The 12,354-nt window shown below is 49.6% G+C and overlaps 5 protein-coding genes across 5 annotated transcripts; 2 read left to right on the top strand and 3 right to left on the bottom strand.

Annotated features, from left to right (window-relative positions):
• Nucleotides 1-710: 710 nt before the first annotated feature.
• N7509_013942 (aminotransferase-like domain-containing protein) lies at nucleotides 711-2,772 on the top strand (the record flags this gene model as incomplete). Its single annotated transcript, XM_056638579.1, has 9 exons — nucleotides 711-851; nucleotides 967-1,003; nucleotides 1,067-1,098; nucleotides 1,166-1,208; nucleotides 1,274-1,441; nucleotides 1,500-1,576; nucleotides 1,629-2,238; nucleotides 2,270-2,454; nucleotides 2,515-2,772. 9 exons carry the CDS (start codon nucleotides 711-713, stop codon nucleotides 2,770-2,772), a joined length of 1,551 nt encoding a protein of 516 aa, XP_056482086.1.
• A 398-nt stretch (nucleotides 2,773-3,170) lies between these two features.
• N7509_013941 (Major facilitator superfamily domain general substrate transporter) lies at nucleotides 3,171-5,207 on the bottom strand (the record flags this gene model as incomplete). The annotated part of the gene is made up of 8 exons (XM_056638578.1): nucleotides 3,171-3,185; nucleotides 3,250-3,327; nucleotides 3,382-3,476; nucleotides 3,545-3,853; nucleotides 3,931-4,080; nucleotides 4,140-4,571; nucleotides 4,636-4,713; nucleotides 4,784-5,207. 8 exons carry the CDS (start codon nucleotides 5,205-5,207, stop codon nucleotides 3,171-3,173), a joined length of 1,581 nt encoding a protein of 526 aa, XP_056482085.1.
• Nucleotides 5,208-6,632: 1,425 nt separating this feature from the next.
• N7509_013940 (damage-control phosphatase ARMT1 family protein) lies at nucleotides 6,633-8,370 on the bottom strand (the record flags this gene model as incomplete). Its single annotated transcript, XM_056638577.1, has 6 exons — nucleotides 6,633-6,863; nucleotides 6,913-7,772; nucleotides 7,831-7,943; nucleotides 8,007-8,137; nucleotides 8,206-8,276; nucleotides 8,349-8,370. 6 exons carry the CDS (start codon nucleotides 8,368-8,370, stop codon nucleotides 6,633-6,635), a joined length of 1,428 nt encoding a protein of 475 aa, XP_056482084.1.
• A 787-nt stretch (nucleotides 8,371-9,157) lies between these two features.
• N7509_013939 (uncharacterized protein) lies at nucleotides 9,158-9,644 on the bottom strand (the record flags this gene model as incomplete). The annotated part of the gene is made up of 2 exons (XM_056638576.1): nucleotides 9,158-9,559; nucleotides 9,636-9,644. The coding sequence occupies 2 exons, from the start codon at nucleotides 9,642-9,644 to the stop codon at nucleotides 9,158-9,160; spliced, it is 411 nt and encodes a 136-aa protein (XP_056482083.1).
• Nucleotides 9,645-10,076: 432 nt separating this feature from the next.
• N7509_013938 (uncharacterized protein) lies at nucleotides 10,077-12,217 on the top strand (the record flags this gene model as incomplete). Its single annotated transcript, XM_056638575.1, has 5 exons — nucleotides 10,077-10,231; nucleotides 10,300-10,655; nucleotides 10,709-11,016; nucleotides 11,094-11,592; nucleotides 11,643-12,217. Coding segments are annotated over 5 exons (1,893 nt in total), but the record flags the coding sequence as incomplete, so codon positions are not given.
• Between the last annotated feature and the right edge of the window lie 137 nt (nucleotides 12,218-12,354).

Here is a 12,354-nt window from a genome sequence, read left to right as displayed (position 1 = left end):
GGATTCAGAAGGGCATATGGTCCATTTAGCAGCCTCTGTAAGTCAAACTACTAGTAACTTAAGGTAAATCGGCCATGTGGCACGTGGGATAAGCTTAAGCTTATCGACGGGGCCGATGCCGGCGATAGCCTTATCTATGCGGGGTACCACTGCCTCCGTTCATGGTTAACAGTACGGTATTGGGGTGCACCAATTAAAGACTGTGATTTGCTAGAATTGGGGTAAATTACAGTAATACACAAGTATGCAGGGTTAAATCTACCGAATCAGCCCCTCCTTTGCGCCCTACGCCCACGCCCTACATATTACACCTTACACCCTACAACAGCAAATTAGATAACAGAAATATATACCACCCAATGACTTGGCGTGATTCTTTGTCAAGCTTTCTACATTGTAACCTTTTTTGGAATATTTGTTGCTTTGGAGTGGTTCGTGTGTCTTTTCTTGGATGAGTCATGGGATGGGCGGGAGAGCGGCCTGCCGAGTGGAGAGTTTTTGACTCTTCACCTCCTTGGAGTATTTCTCTTTCTTCATATCACCACGGTGCAAACACCTCCCCCCGCGATTGCTCCGATTTCACCTTCGAATTAGCTCCATTCGATAACATTGACTATTCAACTTCTACACCTTCTCCTCACACCTCGGATACTTACTCCAGACCCCCGTCGCCTTCGCCATGAGTCCCCCCCGCACCTTTGGATATTGATATGAGGGGAGACACCGACACCTCATCGCTGCCAGTGCCAAACCCTTTGACCGTCAATGGAGTTCCCGCATGGCGCGAGAAAATGGCTCAGATGCCCACCGGAGTCGCGGCGGCCTGCAGCAGTGACATGTTCAAAAGTCCGGTACGACCAACCTGAACAAATACAAAGACAGTGCGCGTGATGAGAATCAGAATCACAAAGCAAGAAACAATCTAAGAATCTGGACTGATCGACTCTTTTTTTTTAACCACAACAGGCTTGCTACACCAAGCCCAAGGCTAAGCGCTTTGAGCGTGAGTGATCAATTGCGCCCAGGTCGCTCTATAGAAGGTTGAAAATACTGACCTAAATGCCAGACCGGTTCTCCATCGAAGCCAAATCTCGCAAGGTTTGTGCTTTTTCCCGGGTCATATTGCGATCGAAAAGAACTCCTGTCCTAATATTGTATCTACCAGGCCTCGACATTGAAGAACGCCGCACGTTTCCTGAAAAACCCCGGTATGCACAACACGAAGATCGTTCTTCCTCTTATTGAATATGGTATTGATTTGCTTTCTCATTAGGCATGATTTCCCTCGGAGGTGGTCTACCCTCCCCCGAATACTTCCCTTTCGAGCACCTCGATATCAAAGTTCCTACCCCACCAGGGTTCTCATCGGAGGCAACTAGTCAATCAGGATCTGTGTTGCGTGCTGGAAAGCATGATATCAGAGAGGGTTCTAGTCTCTACGGTGTGTCTCCATCTGCTCGAGTAATCTTCTACAAGGGATGCTAACCAATTAACTGTAGATCTGGAGATTGCATTGAACTATGGTCAAGCAACGGGTGCTGCCCAACTCCTCCGATTCGTCACCGAACATACCGAGGTATGATGTGATACATAACGATGCATCGATTTCCCGGGACTAACTTGAACAGATTATCCACAGCCCACCTTATGCCGATTGGCAATGCACCCTAACCGCTGGAAGCACATATGCCTGGGATACATGCCTGCGCCTACTGACCGAGCGTGGTGACTTCATTCTCATGGAAGAATACACATTCGCCAGTGCTGCTGAGACCGCCTTTCCTCTGGGACTCAAGGCGCTGGCCGTTCCCATTGACGAGCAAGGACTGATCCCCGATGCCATGGATGATCTGCTCACGAACTGGGACGAGCAAGCCCGTGGTGCCCGCAAGCCATTTGTGCTCTACACAATCCCAACTGGTCAGAACCCGACTGGAGCCACCCAATCAGCCGAGCGCCGTCGAGCCGTGTACAAGGTTGCGCAGAAGCACGACATCATCATTGTCGAGGATGAACCTTACTACTTCCTGCAGATGCAGCCATATGTTGGCAAGGATGCCCCTTCTCTGCCGCCACCCGCCAGCCACGATGAATTCATCAAGTCTCTGGTCCCGTCGTTCCTCAGTATGGACGTTGATGGCCGCGTTGTTCGTCTGGAGTCATTCTCCAAGGTCGTGGCCCCCGGTACACGTGTCGGCTGGATTGTCGCTTCCGAGCAAGTAGTCGAGCGATTCGTTCGTAACTTCGAGACTTCCTCGCAAAACCCCAGTGGGGTTTCCCCAGATGGTGCTTTACAAATTGCTCGACGAACACTGGGGCCATTCTGGTTACCTGGATTGGCTGATCAATCTGCGCATGGAGTACACCCATCGCCGCGATGCGCTTCTTCAATCTTGCGAGAAATACCTGCCACAGGAGATTGCCCACTGGGCACCTCCCGCCGCAGGAATGTTCGTAAGTATTGACCGCTTTACATATCTCCTGCCCCTTGAACACAGCTGACACTTCTCCTAGCACTGGATTGAAATTGATTGGCACAAGCACCCCGGAATCGCTTCTGGAAAGACACGCGATGCCATCGAAGAGGAGATCTTCTTGTCTGCCGTAGATCACCAGGTTCTGCTGTCCCGAGGCAGTTGGTTCAAGGCCGATAGTTCTGTTGTCGAAGAGAAGATGTTTTTCCGCGCCACATACGCCGCCGCCTCATCCGAAAAGATCGACGAGGCGATCTCGCGCTTTGCTGAGTGTCTGCGGGATCAGTTCAAGCTGTAGACATGTCATCTTCCTCGATGATCCAGCTCGGTTGGACGGCTGGCTTGGATTCCCGGGGCTCGAGGTGCCTCGAGATCTCACTGACTGTTGTTAGATGCATAATATCCCTGGAGATACCCAATTTGGGGTACAACTTTTCATTCATATCTCTTGACTAGACGCATAATTTATGGTTTCAGATCCGGCGATAGAACAGCAATACTAGAAATAACATGACAGCTATCTTACAATATCACAAATACTATTACTCCTCTTGGTTGTCAAGAACTTGAAGATATTCCGAGTCTTCCGAGGGAACATTGTAATGACTCAGCAAGGCTGGTAGTTTATTATTCTATTGAGTTCTATAGTTCAAGTCACATATTCGTGTTAGAATATCGACATGGGTCGACTAAATTTTAATGAGCAAGATCCTATCGTGAAGTTAGTTTTCAATCTTTTTACATAGACCCTCGTGTAGCGCAGGGTTCGACTTACGCTGGCCATTTTGCTATTTGCCCGAATTCTTGGTCCATAAAAGGCTAGGACCCAAGGTACGAGGGTAAGTACAGCACCCTGCAGGAGAAAATTAGCAAAAGAAGTAGGTTATCACAGCAGGCGAAGACCTACAATAGCACCGAGAAGACTCGAGGCCTCGGGAAATCCCAGGTTCGTAAACATTGCAGTTGTCACCAGTGGGAAAACTCCACCAAGAAGATTACGGCCTGCGACACATGAAACAGGTTAGCATATCAAAAGGCTTACTATCTAGAAGCCAGTCAGGAGGACTTACAGCAAGACTGCGCGGCAATTGCTGAGCTGGCGTATCTGTGGTAGACATCTGCCAGGTAGTTGAAAGTAGCCAAATAAATTGAAAAGATACCCATAGTCGCACAGCCCACAGCCATCGAGGGTACGATCCAGTGCACGGAGGGAAACGATGACCACCCGAACCAGAACAGGCCGATAGGTAGCAATATGGATTCCACGCAGACGAAATACAGTCGGCCTTCGGCGGACGAGGAGAGCTTTCCGAATCGCGCTGCGATTTTTTCTTGCGTTATACTTATGATCGTGATGAGGACAACACCGACACACATAGCTGGGCATATGTATTAGTGCAAAATCTCGTCTAGCAAACTTGAAGGGAACTTGAAATTTCAAGTTCTTATTACTTACCGGTGAACACAGCTCCAGTCTGCTCAACGTTAAATCCATGGTTCGTGCGGAAGACCAGAGGGACGGAACTGAATTGAAGATACAATGTGGCCCAACTGAAAGAAACCCAGACAGAGAAAAAGAAAACGACAGGCTCTGTGACAAGCATGTCTGGTAATATATCAGCATCAGCATCTTGGTGCAGGATTTCGGGAAACGAAAGAACTCACGAAACGGCCGGTAGACGGAGATCTGAATCATAGTAGCCAAGGAATCACGCTGCTCGTCACTCTTGACTTTCCATCGAATCCGCTTCACTACCTTTTCAGATGAGTCGTCACTAGACATGAAGACGCCGTGGTGGCCTGCCTTCTCCAACTGTTCGTAGTAGGCATTGAGGGCCTTTGCCTTCCGGCTCAACAGAACACTGCCGCGGGTCTCTTTGAAGAAGAAAAATATGATAACGACAAAGACAGCCGAAACCATGGCATGTGAGTAGTAGATCCAACGCCAGGAGGTATGCGTGACCACGGCGCCTGCTAGCAGGGGCGCAAGGCCAGTTCCGAATAGCGCAGATCCTGAAAAGAGGGCCATCGGTGTGTTTCGGTCCTCAGCGTGGTAGATATCGCTGATGACACCGCCGACCATAGTGGAAAATGTCGCTGGAAGATTTCTTAGCACTCGATCTCACCCTCAAAGTCAGAAGGGGGAGAGAACAATACGTACAGCCACCCACGCCCTGGAAAAAACGGGCAATAAGCAAGCCGGCAAAAATGTGAGTTCCTCCACATGCCAGTAAGCAAGCTGAAAGAGACTAGCGATTAGCATGAAAGATCATGTACCTGGGAAAAGGGGAAAGATCGAAACAACTAACCAACGAACAGGACTCCACTGGCAATGAAGATGGGGCGTCGACCATTGATTTCTGAAAAGGGTGCGAGAACCATAGGGGCCAGGGCGAACCCAACACAAAAGAGGGTGATACTGAGGTTGTAGACAACAGAACTGATGCCCCATTCTTTGCACAGTTCATCTGATGCCGGGCTAACCTCGCCAGCCGAATAACCAGCCAGAGCCGTCACAGCGCAAGAAATATACGTCATAAGGGACTTGCGCCATCGCGGCCACAAAAACGGCGATGTGTATTTTTCCAGATTTGGTGGTTCAGGCGCCGCGGATTGGCCTGGTCCTGGTGGCAGAGAGATACATGGTGTGGGGAGCGGCGTGTCTAGTTCCAGATATAGCGATTCGATCTCCTGGGAGTCGGCGATGGAAGGACTCATGTCGCGTTTCTCCATGGTGATCAAACCGACTGTGGGGGCGAGGAAATGTCGGTTATCATCCACGCGCGTCAAGTTGGCTACCGGGATGCAAGGATTATTTCAAGTTGAAGGTGAAAATGTACACCGTATCAGGCAGCACGAAGGGCGCGAGACTAGGACCCTGGGGTTTATGTACTATCTCTCTCGTTGGAAGAAAACCCAGAATTGGAGAAAGCATCTCCACCGGGAAATGGGTCGGGACTAGGGAGTCATGGGGAACAATTGGGGATCTATCAGGTATTGCAGGCGGGAGTGGTTCAATTTAGGGCTGCACACAGGGAGCCATTCAAGTTGACGAGCACTAGAACCAACCCCGCTCGTAGTATTGAATACACATGCTGCACGAAGTAGTACGTTCGGACATTTGGGCGAGAATGCAAAATACGAGTAGTACATCATTAATAATCCACAATGGCAAACTCGGCATCTCGGCCGGATTTGAAAACGGAAAATGTGGGGATCAGACCTCCAATCTCCAATTCGGAGAAGTCAAGTCGAGATGAAAGAGGGCCACAGGGCGGATGATGATCTACGCTTCTGTTGCTCTTGCAATTCCTATGTATTTGCTATTTTGATCTATTATTGGCTACTATGTACTATACCTGCAAGATCTCGTGGGTCCGAGGATTAGTACTCTGTGCATCTCGGCGAGTTCGTCGGAGTTGACCCTTGCCTCCCCGGTCGGATATCAGATAATCTGGAGTTTGGGGAAATGCTGATACTTTATATCTTGAGTTAATGAGGATTATCCTAGATGATTAAATAGTAATTATATCTTACAAGTTTTCTTTTTTCACAACAGAAATTTGGAATTTCCGAAGGCCATGCCCTTAGTTAGCTGTGCTCAGCATTTTTACCAGTACATTCTATACAACTTGAATACTAGTAGTGGAGAAAGAGAAACCCCCCTGGAGACTGAATTAAAGTAGATTAGCAGGTACTAAAGACTTTAAGACGAGGTATATAGTAGAACTTAGACTAGTCAAAGAAATATCCATCCCGAGTCATCTACTGGTAGGTACTAGTAGTAGGAGTACTGCTAAGTATACAAGATTGATTGGAATGTAAGGTTCGACAGCACAGATCTGAGCTGATTAAAGGAAATCCACGCATTTGACCCCTACGCCGGTCATGCCAAGCATAAAATCCTACCAGGGTGATGCCCTCTGACCGGATTGCTGATTTAGGTTGGGTCGGCTTCACCCAGAGCTCAGCTGGGAGCCCTGAAGATTATCCATGGACTTGGGGGGGGGCATGAATGATGGAAATGGCTGGATTGATTGAATACTAGTTTATGAGTGGACTCTATTACTGAGATCTATTCCTTCTCGAATGCACACTGGAACACAGTCTAAATCTTTCCACACATGCCGACAAGCGGTCGGTTATATCGCGGACACTCTATTGTTTGCCGTCAGAAAATGACACCACGGCCCATTTCCCGCTCCAGGCCCATTTGCGCGCATCAGCACCACCCCCATTAGGCTGTTGACGAAGCTTCTCGTCCTCGCCGGCAGGCAAGCCGACCACGACGTCGGCTTTGCAAGTCCGGAATGCCAGGACACGAATTCCTGACTGGGGACCCATCGGTCCAATGGCGGTTTTGAATGGGGTGGTGGGGTCCCATTCAGCCTAAGCAAAGGTTAGTATCGAGAAAGAAAAGAAAGCCGGGTGTGCTTACATCGTTGGTCAGTTTGCGGTAGTTCAGATCGCCCTTGAAAAGCACGAGCTCGCTTTCCTTCAGGTCCTCGAAAAGCTCGGGAGCCACATGAGGCATCCGCCAGTAACAGCCCTGGGTGGTCCAGAATGAGTGTGGGCGGATAATCAGCTTGCCATCTTGGTGGAATTGGCTCCATTGTTCAAAAAGGAACTGGACATCAGCGACCTCCTTCTCTGCAAGGGGCGGATAGGTCTTGTCGGTATCATCAGCGGCAGTGTAGAAGGCCTGCGGGTCCGCCATCGAATTCAGCAGATCAGAAAAGTCCTTGGGTGTAACGTCAGACACAAACCAAGGGAGACGCTTCGGGTGCAGGACAATCGTGGTTGCCAGCCCAGCGGACAGCAGGTACCCGGCCAGAATCAAGTCGACAAATAGCTCGAAGCCAGAGTTATCGAGTACGATGTCCACCCGTCGCTCACCATCCTTCTTCTCACGACGGGCCTTTTGCATGGTTTCGAATGCCGCGTCAAGGTCATTAACGATGATGTTTTTCTGCGAAGCCTTCCGCGCCTCCGACCCTTGCAGCTTCTGAATGTCTTCGTAGGTGAGAGAGGTGAGCAGCGAAAGGTCGGTGGCATTGCCCCACAGGCAGATCTCGCACATCTCGGAGAAGAGCAGCCGCTGGGCCTGCTCCACCTCCTCAGGAGATTTACCCTCCGATGAGACACCAGACTCTGCGTCCTGTGCAAGCTCACGGTACCGAGTAGCCAGTTCCAGGACGGCAGGGCGTGAAGATTTGAAGGTAGACATCTTCTGGCGAGCGAAGACATCGTATCCCTTCCAGTGCTTGGAGAGGGCAAAGAATGTTTCCATACGACGATCTGCAGGCAAGAGGTCAGCCTCAGTACGTTTTTATGTTATCAGAGGGCCTCGTCGTACAAAGGTAGCATTCTGCATAGAGCCACGCCACGTCATGCCATTTGGGGTTGCCTCGCTCGGCCAGTTCCTTGTTGTAGCTCGCAATGTCGGCTTCACCATCGTCTTCCAGGGGTCTGATCACATATATGGTTAGTGAAGGTCCATTGAGGGAAAGAATAGGGCAGCAGAATACTTACGTTAATGGCCGGTTATGCTGTAACTCATATTTCATCTTGGCCAGTTGCTCGATGATGCTCTTGCCATCCTTGGCCTTTTCGTCATCAGTGACAGTGCCAACAGTCCGATGGAGGTCATCGATTGCGCCTGTCTATAGTAGCCGACCCGGAGTCAGTGATTGAGTGTCGCATCTTGCTGTATCGGATCCAAGTTACGCACGAGAATGACCGGCCATCGGTCGCTGGCGGAGACCGAGGCGAAGCTCGACGGGTCTGACGTGAGGAACTGGGCTAAGGTGGGTTAGCTCATTTCTTTCTTTCTTTTTGTATTCGAAATATGGAGGTTAGACTATTCCAACTCACGCGTCTTGGGGTCGAATTCCATCTTGACGATTGGGTGTGAAGGAGAAAGCTGGTCGCCTTCAAGTTTCGAATTGGAAATTGGATTGCGGGGAGCTTCGCGGGGCGACGAGGGCGGTGGCGAGGGCGGTCTGAAAATGCCCCGCGGAGTATCAACAGTAACAGTTGTCAGCGGTACTACAAGCACTACTACGACATTGTTGTTGCGGATAGCAAAGATGGTAGGTACTGGTAGATGCTGGTAGATAGTAGATTGGATTGGATGGTATGGTAAATGACAAGAGATGCTAGATAAAAAGCATCGTGGCCGAGACTCGTCGCTCGAGTCTACACTATCGAAACGGACGGGGACATTTGCGGTAGTAACAGGCCGTCGCGGGCGGCGCAACGAGCAATCCCCGAACAATAAGGACCAAACTGATATAATCGAGACAGATCCAGGGCCAGAAGGTGAAATGGAGCTCAGAGAGTGCCAGTCCCTAGATCGGACGCCGGGTAAAGCACTCTTGGGAAACCCCACGACGATGGCGACGGCGACAGCAACTCAAAAGGTCAAAAGCGGAACCTGGCGGAGCTGTAGAATGGAAGTAGCTTATTCAATTCCACCGATTGGATGGTCCGTGTCGGACAAATCGTGTGCTATCTTGCAGCAACGTCCAGAATATGCGGGTGGCTGATGGAGCGGTGATTTGGAGCGCTGGAGTGGTCTTCCTGCCACGGGACTTCCCGCGCTTTGGCTATCCGGTTATCGATAACCAGGGCGGATGAAGGAACTTGGAGAGAAAATATTTCCCCAGTCAGGATGAATGGAATTAGTTGCTCAGATTTAGGGTCAAACCAATCAAGCACACATAGGCGGCGATGCTCAACGCCGTCAGGGTGAGGACCGCGTTGCCGCTGGTACGGAACTTATGACGGTGGATCCCATCTTCCCCGAGTTCAGCAAAAAATTGTCGATTCCCCTGAGAGCGACGGAATAGTCCGATGATGAGAACGCCGGTGCCATAGATGGCAAACAAAGCACCAATACTGTAGAACTCGGCGGTGAAGATCTTGAGGACAACCAGAGAAAAGGAGAACTGGGAGAGAGCTGTCCGGACATAAGCTCCTTCAAAGGTACGCTGGGCAGCGCGGACCTCGACAATCTCGTCGGAAGTGAGAACGGCCGATCGGGCACGGTGCATGCGGAGGTGGTATCGGTCTGCGGCACGTCGCTGGGGTGGGTGTAAGGTTAGAAAGACCAGAGCCGGAAAGTGAAATAGAAAGAAGATGGAAAGGGAAGAGACAAACCTCGAACATTTTCAAGTTATCATTATCGTGAGCGGAGGAGGAGGAGTGAATTGTGGAGGTGCGGACTTGCGGAGTTGCAGTTGAAGCTTGACGAGAAAGGAAAGAGGCGGGTCTTGGCGGGGTCCTGGGGGTCCGGGTCGGGGTCGGCAGATCTTTCCTCCGGTGGATATAGATGCCTGGGTGCCTGAGTGCCTAATGCTTAGTTAACTAGTTAATGCCTTGCTGCCTTAATGCCTGACTTCTGTCAGCCACCCCATCTACTCACAAACTACGAGTACACAACTACATATCTGATGCACTGGAAAATGAACGATCAACATCCACATACCTTACACGATATCTCGGTAATACACATTCCCTTTTATTTCCGTCTATCATTACCAGCCGCTAACATTATTTTCCCACCTAGTGTGGTCGTTGCCAGTCCAAGAAGGTAACGATATGATCTTCCCTGTAGCAACCCAGCTAGGTATTGCAACCCGAATAACCATCTACCAGGTTCGCTGCGATCGAGTCATTCCGCGGTGTACCAATTGTGAGAAAGTCACAGCCGAGTGTATCTACACGTCTCGGAAATCCCGACCCAAGAAACCCAGGTATTATCTGCCTATAATGGGGACTTGAAACCACCATGAACCACCATGGAGCTGATTAGCTTTTACAGAAATCCTCCAGTCAAGGAAAATCTGTTTTCAGATATCCTCGGCCGTCTTGACCGTCTTGAAAAACATTGCTCTTTGCCGAGTACTTCAGTCGGTTCAGACGCCTCTCAGACACCACCGCTGAGCGAAGATCCGCCACCAATAGCCCCCTCGCCGATTCAAAATCTTGTTAACAGTATCAAAGATGAAGATGCTCGACACTCCCTTCTCTCCAACGTTTTCTGTTGCCTGAAACATCTTAATTCGTGCTTTTTCACTAGTCGATCTATCCGCGCGATCACCTCCGCTATATCGGAGATCGAATCTCTGCAGAATCCGAAAAGCGTCGAGCTGCTGGGGGACCCCGACATCTCGAAAAGTCTCGCTAAGAGGCTCATCGAAGGCAAGTATATACCTAACTCGTACTTATAGCCGTCGATATTCTAACTCTTTTAGACCACTATGGCCGTTACCAATTCGAAGGCTTCCAGTACCCTCTCAAGAAAGACTTCTTGGCTGCAATCCCTGACTTAATCGATAACCCTCACATTCAGCTAGATTATACGTCTCAAATAATATACTACTCAATTCTGCTCCGGGCCTGTATGATGGACGCCGAGGCACACCCAAGAAGAGGCAACTTAATCCAAACGCTCTATTCGAAGTGCGTTGCATTAAGCGACGGATGGATGGAGAATATCCAGGACACCCCTACCGACCTCTTAGCCGTTTCTCTGATGGTAAGCACATCGCGTATCCATTAACCATCCATAGCCTTGTCTACATCCAACCCACGTTGCTAACAGGCTTATACTAGATATCAATAGCGCTCGAAGGCTGCAATGTAAATCTAGCCTGGAAAGCCTTCAGTCATTCATGCAGAGTGGCAAAGGCCCTCGGCTACTTCTCCGTGGACGAATTCTCAAGTGCAGAGAACGATCAACAGTCCATCCCAGTCGGTACAGCCGCACCAGAAGCCGAGGTCGAGCGAAACCGCAAACGCTTCGGATTCTGGCATATCCTTCGTACAGACTGTATTTTTCGCATGTCTTTCGGCAAACCTGCTCTTATTCCTGCAGGATCGTGGAAGGTTGATTTCCCCGACCCGACAATTAATGGCGTGGACGATGGAAAGTCAAATTTCATACAGATTCACTTTATTTCTTCGATGAGGCTTGCTTTCACTGTGATGAGGTATCTCGATTGGATTGAGAGCGATGCCCAACTGGATGCAGCTTCGCACGATACTATCATTGATGGTTATAGCGATGAGGTGCAGTCTATTTTGTCGGATTGGGATATGGTACGTTATGCTTGTCTTTGGTGTCCCTACTGCATGGCAGAGTCCGCAACTCTGTGCTAACAGCAAATAAGGAGAGCCTTCTTCGAATGGCGACAGAGCATATCGATATCTGGCTCTGTGTCGACGTGCTGTTCAACAGCTATACGATGCTTATTGTGCTGCATCAATCAAAGAAGTGTGATCAGGGTGATAGTCTACCATATCCGGCCATTGATCTGGCCAGAAAATCAGTGAAGACCTTCCAGACACTCCTAGAATGCTCATCGCAATGGGGAATTAGGTATGCAGACTCTCGTTCCCCTTCCACGAATCCGTTGCGTAAGTCGCTAAAGCACGCCCTTAGTCTCATCTTACTGTACCAGTTCATCCCCTTCTTCATCCTTTGTTTAAACATTCTTGGAAATCCCGCATGTGAATACCTCGATGAAGATCTCATGTTGGTGAAATGGGTATTCGAATACGTCGAAGTTGTTGTTCAGGGACGAGTCGAGCTGAAGCCGATTGCGATTATCATGAAGGCAATGGTGACTGCGTGTCACCAAACGAAAACAGACCTTCTTGCACGGTCGGGTGCTCTTTTTTGGATCGTGACCAGAGGCGCTTCCAGGGCTGGGCCCCTTGTACAATGCCCGAGTCCGAGTACGTTGTGGGCAAATCAAAAAGAGTCCACGGTTATTGGGAGATTCAAATTGGAAATAAGATTGACTTTTATTAGTACTATTATACCGTAAATCCTGAAGACCGGGTGAAAGTACTTGTACTACTAGTAGTAGTA

The sequence above is a fragment of the Penicillium cosmopolitanum genome (genome assembly GCF_028827165.1).
Source record: "Penicillium cosmopolitanum strain IBT 29677 chromosome Unknown utg000012l:1.0-3308103.0:1.0-3310761.0, whole genome shotgun sequence".
Taxonomy (NCBI): Eukaryota; Fungi; Ascomycota; class Eurotiomycetes; order Eurotiales; family Aspergillaceae; genus Penicillium; species Penicillium cosmopolitanum.
Note: the sequence above shows the minus strand (reverse complement) of the source record. Positions and strands in the feature narration are given on the sequence as shown.